The sequence below is a fragment of the Ranitomeya variabilis genome, chromosome 2 (assembly GCF_051348905.1).
Source record: "Ranitomeya variabilis isolate aRanVar5 chromosome 2, aRanVar5.hap1, whole genome shotgun sequence".
Lineage (NCBI taxonomy): Eukaryota > Metazoa > Chordata > Amphibia > Anura > Dendrobatidae > Ranitomeya > Ranitomeya variabilis.
The window spans coordinates 1,016,600,173-1,016,614,658 of NC_135233.1; the positions used below are offsets into that span (position 1 = coordinate 1,016,600,173).

The window sequence follows — 14,486 nt, forward strand, 5'->3', positions numbered from 1 at the left end:
TCATAAATGTGAAAGACAATGTAACAGCGAGGTCAGTAACATAGCAGTAATAGTAATATGCTGGGGGGGGTTCTTCAGTAGGGGATGAAATGTGGATGGCACGTTTGGTGACTACTAGCCATGAGCGAGTGTGCTCGATACTCAAGTTTTCCGAGCATGCTCTGGTGTTCTCCGAGTATCTTGGGCGTGCTCGTAGATTATGTTTGTGTCCTCACAGCTGCATGATTTGCGGCTGTTAGACAACCTGAACACATGCAGGGATTGCCTGTTTGTTAGGGATCCCCACATGTATTCAGGCTAACAGCCACAAATCATGCAGCTGCGGAAACAAAAACAATCTCCGAGCACGCCCAAGACACTCAGAGAACACCCGAGCATGCTTGGAAAACTCGAGTAACGAACGCACTCGCTTCATCACTAGTGACTACACCTCGAAGTAAATGTGTCTGTATAAGGGAGGGGTTTGAGTTGACTTCTAGTAGGATTCTCAATTATACTGTATGGAGTCCATTCAAATTAAAAACTTTTGCATTGGCGTTTTTTCATACAGAAAGTTCAAAAAGTCACTAAATAATAGACAATACGTTATTTTATACATACATATGTTCAAAAACAATACACAATCCCAGGTTCTCCATGTGTTTCTCTTCGATATATTAGGCCTCATGCAAACCACCATAACGAAATACTAAAATAAAGAAGATAGGGCATGAAATAAAAATGCTGTTATTTTTGTAGGATACATATTTCCATCACATTTTTATCTGTCATATTGTTGATGACGATCCACAGAATAGATGGATCACATTTCTTTCATGCTGTAACGACCTGAATAAAGAACAAAACAAAATAAAAACAAGTAGGGTAAACCATTGTGTGCACTAGGCCTGATTCTGCAAACTGCCTAAAACCTCAAGCGGAAAATTCATGGAATTTTTCAGACATCGAAAATGTAGCAATCAGCCCACTGCAAAATACTCCAATAATAGCAACAGTCCAAATGATAGCCAGCACTCACATTTTCTTAAAATAATTGCTTTATTAGTCCAGTAGAATAAAAGGCACAAAAACAGTATCAGGGGCCTGAAAGTAAATACTTAGGTGACAGGATGACCCGTGGGCTAAGTGTACCCAAAATAAACAAGATCGAGGCCACCCAAAACTGGCCCAAATCTGCGGTTAATCAGAAAAGAGGGCTTGGTTTCTGCAATGGAGAACGGGGTGGGTGGTCCCGTAATGAAATATGGAGGAGAAAGGCAAAGGGGAGGGATGCATGCGCCCATCAATGGCTCCGGTCCTTACTTGGGTTTCTTAATGTAGTGTTGAGTGGGGATGTCACAGGGGCATACCAATGCCCTGTCTCGCACCCATACGGGGTAACAAATGTTCAACCCCACAGGTATGAACGGGGGGGAGGATATGTGATACAGTGACCCCTGTTACAGCTAGGGGTCACTGTTTCTGCTCTCCAGAATGCGTACGGAGGCATAGTGAGGCCATGAGGGCGTACTGCAGACACAGGTGTGGCTGTGATTAGAATGGTGAAGCAGTGATTGATTAAAAGCCCTGTAGTAGAGGGGGTGGTGTGTTAGTGTTGGTCTGGGTAGCAGACATAGCAGTTGTCTGCAGAGCTCTTTCTGTGTGGAGCAACACAGGGGCAAGAGGAACCAAGGGGACTGACACACTGCGTTCCGGGCTGTCTTGTGTTTGCCAGGCTGCAATCCGAAGGATAGCTTGTGGTGCACGGTGTGAGTAAAGATACTTGGCAACGGCGTGCGGTTGCCCTAGAGAAACTGGACAAAGGGAAGTCTAGCCAATGTAGGGACTGCAAACTAAAGCAGTTTACTGTGTATTTTTAATGGACTGTATGAAGAAGCCGTGTACTGTGTATTTCTAATGGACTATGTGAAGAAGCCATGTATGGTGTATTTATAATAGACTGTGTGAAGTATCAAAATAAAGGAACGTTTCATCTAAACTTGCTTGGGTCACTGCCGTTTCACTGCGTATGGTCCTACTGCTGCATCACAGCGACTTTAATAAAAAAAAAATACTTTACTACTGGCTTAGGAATGTCTGGGAAAGGCTTTCTCATCTCACAGACCAAAACTCCCATACACAGTAGGTCGCTATCGGATTGACTAAGGTTCGGCCAATTGCGGTCTCTCTCGAATCCTCTATACACAGGAGCGCTTTGTTCTCTTGAGCGCGCCTATGGTGTTTGAGAGCTGCCAGACCTGTCTGGCAGGGGCTCATCATCATCATCAAAAACAAAAGAATTGGGGTTCCTAAATTGAAGATGCTGGATCTTTTTTTCCCGACCATCTCTCGGAAGAAAGCGAAGAGGTCCCCATATACAGCAACCAGGCAACCCCCACATGTACTCATGCTGGCTTACAGATGTAAATCATTCAGCTGCGGCAAGAAAAACAGTTGAACACAACAGCATAAAAATTAAAAAGGCAGAAAAGAAATATCACTGCACTCCAAGGCAACATGTTTCAGACCTACATGGTACTTTGGCAGGCCAGTCTTGACAAAGGACCATGCAGGTCAGAAACATGTTGCCGGGGAGCGCAGTAGTTACTTGTTTTTTGCCTTTTTTAATTTTTGTGCTGTTATGCTCAACTATTTTTTGAGCCCTTTATTTATACTACTGGACTAATAAAGCAAATCTTTTAAGATGTGAATGCTGGATATTGTTTGGACTGTTGCAATCATTGGAGATATAGAAACTTGGAATATGGAAAGTTTATCGAGGTATATTCAATAAAGTGATGGCCAAATTCAATCAATATAAAGTGGTGCATGTCCTGTACTATGTAAAACGATACACAATATCCAGAAAGACAACCAATTTAAGGGATTTATATACAGCCCAATTTACTTGTTAAAGGGAACTTATTCTCCAGGATATTGTACACTTGGAAGCAAACAAAGGAAGCTGCAGGTCAACAATTAAATGTACCTTATGAAACCTGAAATCTGTTCTTAAGGGAAATCTGTCAGCAGGTTTTTGCTATGTAATTTAAGTGATACATGATGTAGGAGTAGATACCCTGATTCCAGTGATATATACTGTATACAATTGTGATAAGGGCGAAGAAAGGATCCTGCACTGCTGATAAATGACAAGCCACTATTTGTGGATTGTCCTGAAGAAGTCAAACTGACTCAAACATGTTGACTATTTTTTATGTCATCGTGGCTGGGCATTTCTCAGCAGCACCAGATACCTTCATCGCCCTTGGCACATTAGCAAACATTTCCTTTGGAAGCTGCTGCATCAGCTCTAGGTGAGCACCCCCTACTATTTTGTTTTCTCTTAAATACTTAGACCCTATTGCGCTTTTGCATTGTTTGTCCGGATTATGTGTCACTTACTGTTCTGCTTGTTGTACTTTGAATAAAATCAGTGTTTTATCAGCAGGAGATTACACTGGTCAACAGTATTTTTGGTGCCAAAGATATTTCATCGAATTTAGGGTATTTTTGGGGTGCTGATTCTGAATATGCTATCAGTTTTGCCAGATTGGCTCAAGTTTTTGAGATTTTGGGTATCTTATTTATAGCACTTGTTGGTAAATGCGACGCATCATCTCATTAATTTCTTTGGATTAGTACTTGAACTGAGCAGTTCTCAATATAGTTTTGTGTTAATTAGTGTTCTAAAAGTTTGTTCATAGCTTGATTTTTGCACTAACTTTATGTTGTTGTCTGTTTTCCAGTGAAAAGCATGAACTCATCAAGAAGAAGTTGTCTTAACGATCCAGACTCATTCTGTTACATTTGTGGTGAATACACACTGCCAAAACATAGAAGAAACATAACAGACTTCGTAAAAAAAGTGTATTTTGCCTATTTTGGGGTTATGCTTGGGGACCAAGACAAGTTTTGGGCACCACACATAGTGTGCAAAGCATGTATCGAATTATTACGAAAATGGAGCAAAGGACAAAGAAAAAGCTTCAAATTTGGTGTTCCAATGGTGTGGAGAGAGCCAAAAAATCATCATGATGACTGTTATTTATGGTAAACACAGGTACAGGCACATCTTCACAATGAGGGACAGGCCTTCTTGCAGATTCCATGTTACTCCCATTTTCGTTTCTTATGCTTATTGAATCCTTGCACTTGCACTGCACAGAAATAACAGTCATCATGATGATTTTTTGGCTCTCTCCACACCATTGGAACACCAAATTTGAAGCTTTTTCTTTGTCCTTTGCTCCATTTTCGTAATAATTCGATACATGCTTTGCACACTATGTGTGGTGCCCAAAACTTGTCTTGGTCCCCAAGCATAACCCCAAAATAGGCAAAATACACTTTTTTTACGAAGTCTGTTATGTTTCTTCTATGTTTTGGCAGTGTGTATTCACCACAAATGTAACAGAATGAGTCTGGATCGTTAAGACAACTTCTTCTTGATGAGTTCATGCTTTTCACTGGAAAACAGACAACAACATAAAGTTAGTGCAAAAATCAAGCTATGAACAAACTTTTAGAACACTAATTAACACAAAACTATATTGAGAACTGCTCAGTTCAAGTACTAATCCAAAGAAATTAATGAGATGATGCGTCGCATTTACCAACAAGTGCTATAAATAAGATACCAAAAATCTCAAAAACTTGAGCCAATCTGGCAAAACTGATGACATATTCAGAATCAGCACCCCAAAAATACCCCAAATTCATTAAAATATTTTGGACACCAGAAAAAATTTTTTTTTTTGTTGACCTGTGTTATCACTAGAGAATTAGTTGTCTTGTGCCATGTAGTTCTCCTGTTCTGTGTAGCCCCCCTTGCACATTGTTTAGCAATTTTCTAGCTATGGACACTGTACACAGAAAGGTGACAATCGGTGGTTTAGGCTGGGATATACAGAGCTCAACATTCAGAGAACTGCTAGATATGCAGCAGAAAAAAACTTATTTTATCAAATCATCAGTAAGCAGCACAGAAAGTGACAGAGCTGGAATCAGTGTCTCTGCTCCTACATCATGTTGCTTTTAAGAATACAAAGCAAAAACCTGGTGACAGATAACCTTAAAAGAGGATGTCCCATCAAAGTTATAATTCTGTAATCCCGCCAAATTATGTAATGATATATAAGAGCATTAAAATATTTATCTATCACAGTCTTCCCCGGTTCCCAGAGCCACCCGGTCCTCTTACAGCCTAGGTGACCTGAAAAGAAGACAAACGGCTCACACAGGCGTTGTGTGCGTCAACCGGGAGATGTTGACTCAATGCAAGTCGGTTCTTAGGCCCCACAGGCCTACATTGATTGCAGTAGCTCCGATCCTCACAACAGCTGATGACCTGACAAGGAGGAGCGCTCACGTGACCCAGGCGCGGTAAGTATTTTAATAAATCATTACATACATAAATAATTAGGAGGAATTCTGGAATAAAAGTTTTAATGGGACATCTTTAAAATCCTATCTTCAGGAGCACAATGTTCCCCGGCTTCCTGCTTGCCATGGAGCGATGTGCTCCTGATAATTACCAACTTGGGCCGGTTGGATGCCTAAACTGCGCACTCGAGGTAATTTTACCCTTGCAGCCTCTGAAAGTCACAGCGACACAGAAGTTGGGCGAGAGCGACAAGCTTCCGAGCAACGCTTGCAAGTTCTAAAGCAAACAGTTTACAATCGCTCGCTACTGGCCTAGGATACCGGCCACCTATGATAAACTGCAGAGGTGACAGGTGACCTTGGCCAAGGGCAGTGAACTATCGAATTAAAAAATTCTCCCCATTCTTGAGAATGGAGAGGATATTTATTAAAGAGGTACATTGCAAAGTAGCACGTTTTGATAAGAACTTCACCTTACACTTTAGATTAAAGATGGTCAAACCTGCTGACCATCTAATGTGTATGGAGGCCTCCTGAATCTTCACCATCAAATGTAAGGCAGGAAGAGGAGGTAAGGATTCAAATACCTGACCACTTTGTTATCCAAGGAGATAAGGCGCTGCAAGAAGTGTTTGCCAGCAGGCTAGCCCGTCCCCTCAAAGTGCAAATATATATAAGGGAGTCAGGAGAGATAGCTCTTGGTCAAAAGACCACCTGGTCAACAGTTATCCAAGATGCATGGGGCACCTTCAGAACACTAATTGCAGTCTGGCACTTTTAATTAATGTTAGTATAGTAAGATCTGGTTGATGCATAAGAAAAGCATTATGTCATGGGAGAAATACGTAATTCGGTGTTCTTTGGGAAGCAATAGCGATAATTTTAGCCAGCGTAATGCAAATCAGATGTTTTGGACTGATGCCAGTACTTCATAATAGTACAGAACTTGGACAAAGGTCTCAAAGGGGTTGTCCACTACTCAGACAAACCCTCCTGAATCCCTATGCGTCACCTCCCCAGTAAAATAATAACACTTATACTCACCTCCGGTGCTATTCCCGAGGTGTCGGCACCTGCTCTCGCTCCACTCTCCTCTCCTACACACATAACGGACATTGGGAGAGAATGATAGAGCAGTCGCAGCTCTCACTTTCTCTAGATGTCTTAATTTCTCTGGAGAAGTGAAGAGTGACCCTGATCGGCCACAGTGATCGTGTGACATAATGTCATGCGAGCCCCGGGAGAGAAAGTGCTGACACCACTGGAACAGCACCGGAGGGGAGAATAAGTGTTATTATTTTGCTGGGGGGGGGGGACATAGGGGTTTAGAAGGTTTTGTCTGAGTAGTGGACAACCCCCCTTTGAGACCTTTATGGCAGTTCTGCACTATTATGAAGTATTCACATAAGTCCAAAACATCTGATTTGCATTATGCTGGGTGGAAACACAGAGATACGAAAGGGGGTTGTCCAAGTCGTGGAAAATCCCTTTATTGACTACTGGTTCAGTTCTTGAAATGAAATTATCATATAAAGTATAAAGGCAATGGACATTTCATAGAGTTATTTTTTTTTCGGAGAATTATGTGATACACATGGCACACAAAGTATATCTGCAGCTTCAACTATACAAAACCAAACCCCACGACTTAGAACACAAATCTTTGGTGTTACAGGAGGTGACATAAGGAGAACGTGCAGTGCACCCTGTGTCCCATAATACGTATTACCTGGCTACATCTGTACTGCTGATACATGCCTATTGTGATCCATAGCATCCGCTATACCAGTAACACAATCCTTTTTAGGGTAACGAATGAAGAAAAAAAAAAAAACGAAAAATTATTTTACTGCATTGTTGATATAAACAAACAGTGTGTATAAATAATATTCTGGGTATACAGTCACATATACAGACAGTATATAATCACGTGGATTTAGTATTATAGCGGTATTCTCTCTTCTCTTTACATTGACATGTGGTACCTAGATCTACTAGTATCCTCCACTAACGGAAAGACGTTTTGGAATAGATTACATTTTGATTGACTAAAGGCTTTGGTGCAAGTTAATTAAAATATACATACGGTAATTGCAGAGAGCGAAAAAAAAAAGAACAAAATAAAAAGCACAAAAAGCACCGCTACATAGCATAAAACAAATAAGTAACACGTTAACACATATGCAATTTGGCACAATAATCTAGTTTGTTCAGTCGTTTCTTTAATAAAATAAATGGTTACAAGTCCCCCCCTGGTACAATGTCACATTCGTAGCACTCCTTTGCCCAATGAAGAGGGAACCTAAGGCTATACCACATTGGTGTATTAACCATGCAGAACACAGTTATTACAAGGGTTTGTGATGTTGTCTGCGGTGTTTTCGGAGCACTGTAAGAAGGGCCCCGGCTTTTGTGCTGCCTGTAATAGCAGAGCCGGCATGCAATCACCCGCTCCTTCAGTGCTCGCTTGAGAACTACAAAGCTCTGGCTCCAACTCTCTTCTACCACAACTAAGACATAAAAGAACTTCACAAGTAGCTTAAAAAATAGGCTGTCCAGAACCATTTGGATGAGGAACAAAAACATCAAAACAAAAATGTTAAAAAAAAAGTTGATCAAAAAGTTTTGTGTTCCTAAGGTCCGGCATCCAGTCTTTCATGGCATCCTACCCCCGGCATCCTGTGCACCTACGGCATATAACCAGGGCTGTGGTGAAGCCATAAATTCACATAATGCCACACTTCACGTCAAGACGTTGCTGAGCCTTATATAGAAGGGTTGCAAAAGTACAGACTGTCCGGGTCTTACTGCCATAGAAGACTGGACACTGGGCAAAGGAAGATCAAACAAAAAAAAAAATATATAAAAAAAACCCAAAACCTTACAATGTACAAATTTTGCTATAAAAGGTAGCAAAGTAAATTGATTGACAGCCTGGTGAATTATACAATACCTGTTGGGACCAGAAGAGAAACAGATATGAAGACGTTGCACAGTATGTGGATACATTAAATATATAAGCTAGTAGCTAATGTGAAAGGCACCCTATGCGTCTTACACAAATAAATATGAAATGTCTTGGAGAAGAAGTACAAATGGACATACAATGCCAAAAGGTGGTGCCAGTTCGATACAACGCGAGCAGGACAATAGACGAGAGCATATCCACAGTGAAAACAGCATTCGATCCATGCCGACGATCATGTCCAAAGCATAGATTAGAGGAACAAAAAAAAAGAAAAAAAAAAGCAGCATGTAGATGTGATATGTGGGCTTACATCAGGTGTGATCCTTGTCGGGACCAACCACAATCACATTGCTTGGAACCTCCAAGTGCAGAGAAGGTCGTGAAATTCTACGTCTCAGGTATAATATAGTAAGGCAGAATAGAAAAGATATGGGGAATGCTCGCGGCACGGAGTTTAGACACTGAACGGAAAAATTTAAAAAGTTACAGCGTAAATTCATGAAGAATGTCATTGTCATCGAGGGGCTAGGAGACGCCTTTGGTTCTATTCTGGGGTTCTCAGTTTCCGTCTTTCAGTGACTTAACCTCAGCTGGAGTCCAATTTCCAAGGCTCCTCACAGTAGTCTCAGGACAAAGGCTTGATTAGATAGAGTTTCTCGCCTTGCTCGCTGGTAAAAATAGGAGCCTTTTTGTAATGTTCTACCAATTCTTCCATGGTGTTAAACTTGCGCTGGCCGATGCAGTATACATTGTCTTTCATCTGAACTTTAAAATGTTTGTTCTTGCCTTGGGCCTTCAGTGACACAGAGAAATCATTCGGCTGAAAAGACAAAGAAGAAAAGATTAATAAAACTGGTTAAAAAAAAATCCTAATGTGCTAATTACAGCCGTTACAATAAAAGTTAAGGAAAAAGGAAGCATCTTTGACCACAGTATTACGAATGGTGTTGAGCAAGAGTTGGCCATATGCCAGGCGAAAAAGAAGCCTACTGGCCTCCAACAGTAGTCACCATACTGGCAGATAGCCCAGAATTCTCATTAGTCAACTGCAGAGACGTATAACTGCTAGAAAAACAAGATTGTATTCATTCATTTTATGAACATTTTTATACTATGTTACTTTTTATATCACAATATTAATTGTATACTTTACTATGTTTTACGCCTGATTCAGACGTCTGTAAAACACGCGGATGAGTTTGGGTCTAGTCGGTGCACAGTTTCTTGCCCGTCTGAATGAGCCTTTAAGTCCTAATTGTCTCATACATGTCTTAGAATGGCTTTAACCATTTACTAACGAGACCCGTTTCGTTTTTAATAAAAGCTGCAATCACACATTCAGTTTTCTGTGCATAGTTTGGAGCCAGAAGTTGATAGAATCTAAAGGCAATTATATAAAGAGAAGACTTAGGCTAGTCATACACATTAGATAGCCATCGGCCCAACCACAGCACTGGTCACTACTGAGCATGTGCGTAAAGTGCGGCACAGATTTATCTCCACTAAAAGCCGAGATCCGTAGATCAGGAACAGAACAGACATTTATAGGACATTTCATAACTTTCCCAAATTCTTATAAAAAATATTTATCACATCCTGCATTGTACTACTGCTCCATTTTATAGCGACTCCACCAAAATGGACAGACTACATAACCCTGGGCCGAACAGCAGCAATCTCACCCTAAACATAGGAACGCTCCCGTGTTCTCAATGACACGCCGGCCGATCGTTCTCCCGGAGATGAACTGTGTGTGAAATCAGACATGTGCGATCCTTATCTCCCCAACCATCAGTCGTATGGCGCCCCTCTATGTGATAGACCGTAGTCTGAACAGGTCGATATTGCCCAACATTAGTCTAATGTGTATGGAGGCCTTAAAGAGTAGATAAATACACATTAATTGCAGAAACCTCACTTCCATATAAATCAGTAGGACTGGGGTTTAATAATGGCAGCAAGTCCCATGAATGAAACCGTAGCAAAATGTGAATTCACCCTAAAAGATATCTTCACACCACATTTTATGCACACATTTAATAGATATGCTCAGACATGCAATAAATGAATGTGAAAGAGTGTATACATAAGGCCATGTTCTCATGTATGAAAACGCTGCCTTTATTCTGCAGGGGATGCACCCAAATATGCAAATGCAATAGCAATCTACTCGGATTACGGCTGAATTTATGCATTTTTCCCTTTTTTAATAGAGATGTTTCTTTTGTGCAGAAAACCACTCTCTCTTGGTGATGGAATTCCAGATTCATAATATATCTATTTATATAATTGCCTTGTAGTGTTTTCATTTCCTGTTCTGTCCAGATGTCACCATATCCCAGAATTCCAAGCGGAGGAAGTTCACCGACCGCCATATTGGGACACCCAAGTGATGGGTGTCTCAATATGGAAACTGCTGCCGATACCAGCCTATTGTGCGGTACCACCAGTGGAACACCGCCGCACCACACACACTCTATACGGACCTCACACTGTAGCGTCTTGCGCGGTACCACCAGCGGAACACCGTCGCACCAAACACTCTATACCCACCTGACACTGTAGCCTCTTGCGCGGTATCACCAGTGGAACACCGTCGCAAACACGCCGCCTCCGGGATCAGCCAAATCATTCACTGACTGCCACCATCTTTGTACAGGAGGAGCGCATGCACAGGTTTAATGTGACCGCCGCTATCTGTCTGCACAAAGATGGCGGCGGTCTGATTTACTGCGCCTGTGTGAATTCTGCGCAGGTGCAGTAAATTTTTCGGCTGATCCCAGCGGCAGATGCACGACGTGTCTACAGACAGAGGAAGCCGGTCACATTAAAGGGGTTTTCCCACAAACGAAAGTTCATTTTAAAAATTGTCTGCATCTGACCGTGTACAGGGCATACCACATCTCCTGGGCAGGGGAGGAAGCAAAAGACAATACTGACATTACAGCAGGGGATCACAGTGGATTTCTTTTGTTAGGTAAAATATTTCACTAACTGTTTTTAAAAAATATTTTACCTCACAAAATGTATCCTCTGCAATCTCCTGCTGTAATGTCAGTATTGTCTTTTGCTTCCTCCCCTGCCCAGGAGCTGTGGTATGTTCGGTACACGGTCAGACACAGATAATTTTTAAAATCAACTTTGGTTTGTGGGAAAACCCCTTTTAAAAGCAAATATCAACGCCAACATGGCTCCTCCTAAAAAGTACGCCAATGACAATGAAAGGAAAGCAGCAAAGGCACAACGTCAAAGACAACAAAAGGCAAATGAGACTTGTAGAGCAACAGCATCGCTGGGACAAAAACAATGCATATAAGAATAGGCGTCAAGCACATGATCCCCATCTAGTTATATACATAATGGCCATCTTCACTGAGAAGACCACCTCTCTAGAATAAGGCACTTCCAATTACTTTTTGTGCAGTCGACCCTAAGAAGTTTCCTGCATTTTTAAATGGAACGTGTCAAGATTCAAAATCCTGTGCAAGTTGTGTGCAGTGTGCTATAGAACAGGAGGAGCAAAACAAATCGATATTCGAGTTCACCAAAATGATTTGCAGGACCCTGGGTCCAGCAGCCATGTCGGCAGTCTGTAGAAGGTGGCCCAGAGCCCTGCAAACCTCCTCCTTCCTGCCAGGGTACCGATGCCTCTTCTGATTAGCAGGCTCAGTGTGATGTGGGAAAAGATCTAGAAACTTAAATCACTGCTTGCTTATTCTGAGTACTGCAGTCAAGGGGGTGGTGCTACATCAGTGATTGATAGTTATCTCAATATGTACACATATCTAGGCATCGACTTATTAGGACCGCCTACTGGACTCCTAAACCCAGAATGAGCAGGGATTGGAATGAGGAAATACAAGTTATACTAAACCTTTCCCCAAATAAATATACATCAATCTGTTCCTCTTGCTCTATACAGCGCTCCCCGAGAGGCCAGACCGCGCGCTCCCCGAGAGGCCAGACCGCGCGCTCCCCGAGAGGCCAGACCGCGCGCTCCCCGAGAGGCCAGACCGCGCGCTCCCCGAGAGGCCAGACCGCGCGCTCCCCGAGAGGCCAGACCGCGCGCTCCCCGAGAGGCGGGCCGCGCGCTCCCCGAGAGGCCAGACCGCGCGCTCCCCGAGAGGCCAGACCGCGCGCTCCCCGAGAGGCCAGACCGCGCGCTCCCCGAGAGGCCAGACCGCGCGCTCCCCGAGAGGCGGGCCGCGCGCTCCCCGAGAGGCCAGACCGCGCGCTCCCCGAGAGGCCAGACCGCGCGCTCCCCGAGAGGCCAGACCGCGCGCTCCCCGAGAGGCCAGACCGCGCGCTCCCCGAGAGGCCAGACCGCGCGCTCCCCGAGAGGCCAGACCGCGCGCTCCCCGAGAGGCCAGACCGCGCGCTCCCCGAGAGGCCAGACCGCGCGCTCCCCGAGAGGCGGGCCGCGCGCTCCCCGAGAGGCCAGACCGCGCGCTCCCCGAGAGGCCAGACCGCGCGCTCCCCGAGAGGCCAGACCGCGCGCTCCCCGAGAGGCCAGACCACGCGCTCCCCGAGAGGCCAGACTACCATTACATTGGGTCAAAACTGTGTATATAGGACAACTGATCCCATACTGTGCCCTGTATGCCAGTGCTCCAACAGAAGTGGAAAGATTTAAAATGGTTGCCCAACTTTGGAGACATTTTGCTTTTTTTCTTCCTTAAAATACCTGTATTTTTGGCCAAGACTCATTCTTGTAATTGTGTTTCATTAAAATTTGTACAACGTTTGACTTACATAGTCTCAGTGTTAAACAGTTTACTTCTAGCTGCAGAATGGTTAAACTTAGGATCCATCAGTGAGCCTGTTCTAAAGCTCCAATGGGAGAGGGCTGAGCTCTCATTTGTCCTTTTCAGAGCTACTCTCAGCTACTATATGACCACAGCAAAGTTAAATGTGCAGGGAGATAAAGAGCCTATAAGAACAATGCAAAATGCTTAAAGGGAACCTGTCACCCCCCCCCCCCCCAGTCGTTTCAAACTAAAAGAGCCACCTTGTGCAGCAGTAATGCTGCATTCTGACAAGGTGGCTCTTTTAGTTCTGGGTACTGTAACTAGAGAAATAATCCATTTTTTAATTTGTCAGAAATACCTTTTCTTCAGTCCTGGAGGCCGGCCTTTCCCCCCTGCAGCAGACGCCACATAGCCGTCACTCAAATCCTCTTGGCACCGGGCGCCGCCTCCTCCTCAGCGCTGTTTTGAAAATAGCCGGCGCCTGCGCTCTTTTTTCCTGCCTGGTGCAGGCGCAGTGAGCGCTGCCCATCCTCTGTGCACATATGCCGTCTCGGTGACTGCACCTGTGCGGCCGCCCTGCTTGTGAATCCCAGCCCCGCAGTGACTTATGATTTATTCACATTGCAGGGCTGGGATTCACAGGCAGGGCGGCCGCACAGGCACAGTCAGCTAGACTGCATATGAGGAAAAGACAGGCAGCGCTCACTGCGCCTGCACCAGGCAGGAAAAAAGAGCGCAGGCGCCGGCTATTTTCAAAACAGCGGTGAGGAGGAGGCGGCGCCCGGTGCCAAGAAGATTTGAGTGACGGCTGTGTGGCGTCTGCTGCAGGGGGGGAAAGGCCGGCCTCCAGGACTGAAGAAAGGTATTTCTGACAAATTAAAAAACTGATTACCGTATTTCTGCAGTTACAGCACCCAGAACTAAAGGAGCCACCTTGTCAGAATGCAGCATTACTGCTGCACAAGGTGGCTCTTTTAGTTTGAAATGACTGGAGGGTGACAGGTTCCCTTTAACCCCTTCATGACCTTGGGATTTTCCGTTTTTCCGTGTTCGTTTTTTGCTTCCCTCCTTCCCAGAGCCATAACATTTTTTATTTTTCTGTCGATTTGGCCATGTGAGGGCTTATTTTTTGCGGGACGAGTTGTACTTTTGAACGACATCATTGGTTTTACCATGTCGTGTACTAGAAAACGGGAAAAGAATTCCAAGTGCGGTGAAGTTGCAAAAAATGTGCAATTCCACACTTGTTTTTTGCTTGGCTTTTTTGCTAGGTTCACTAAATGCTAAAACTGACCTGCCATTATGATTCTCCAGGTCAGTACTAGTTTATAGACACCTAACATGACTAGGTTCTTTTTTATCTAAGTGGTGAAAAAAAATTCCAAACTTTGCTAAAAAAAAAAAAA

The 14,486-nt window shown here is 43.7% G+C and overlaps 1 protein-coding gene across 2 annotated transcripts in view; it reads right to left on the bottom strand.

Moving 5' to 3' along the window:
* Positions 1–7,548: 7,548 nt before the first annotated feature.
* Positions 7,549–14,486, bottom strand: part of NCK1 (NCK adaptor protein 1) — a 179,808-nt gene continuing 172,870 nt past the window's right edge. For both annotated transcript variants that reach the window (XM_077291300.1, XM_077291301.1), the window contains one exon: positions 7,549–9,152. In XM_077291300.1, the coding sequence (XP_077147415.1) occupies positions 8,958–9,152 (195 nt within the window). In that variant the 3' untranslated portion in view covers positions 7,549–8,957. The remainder of the gene's footprint in view (positions 9,153–14,486) is intronic.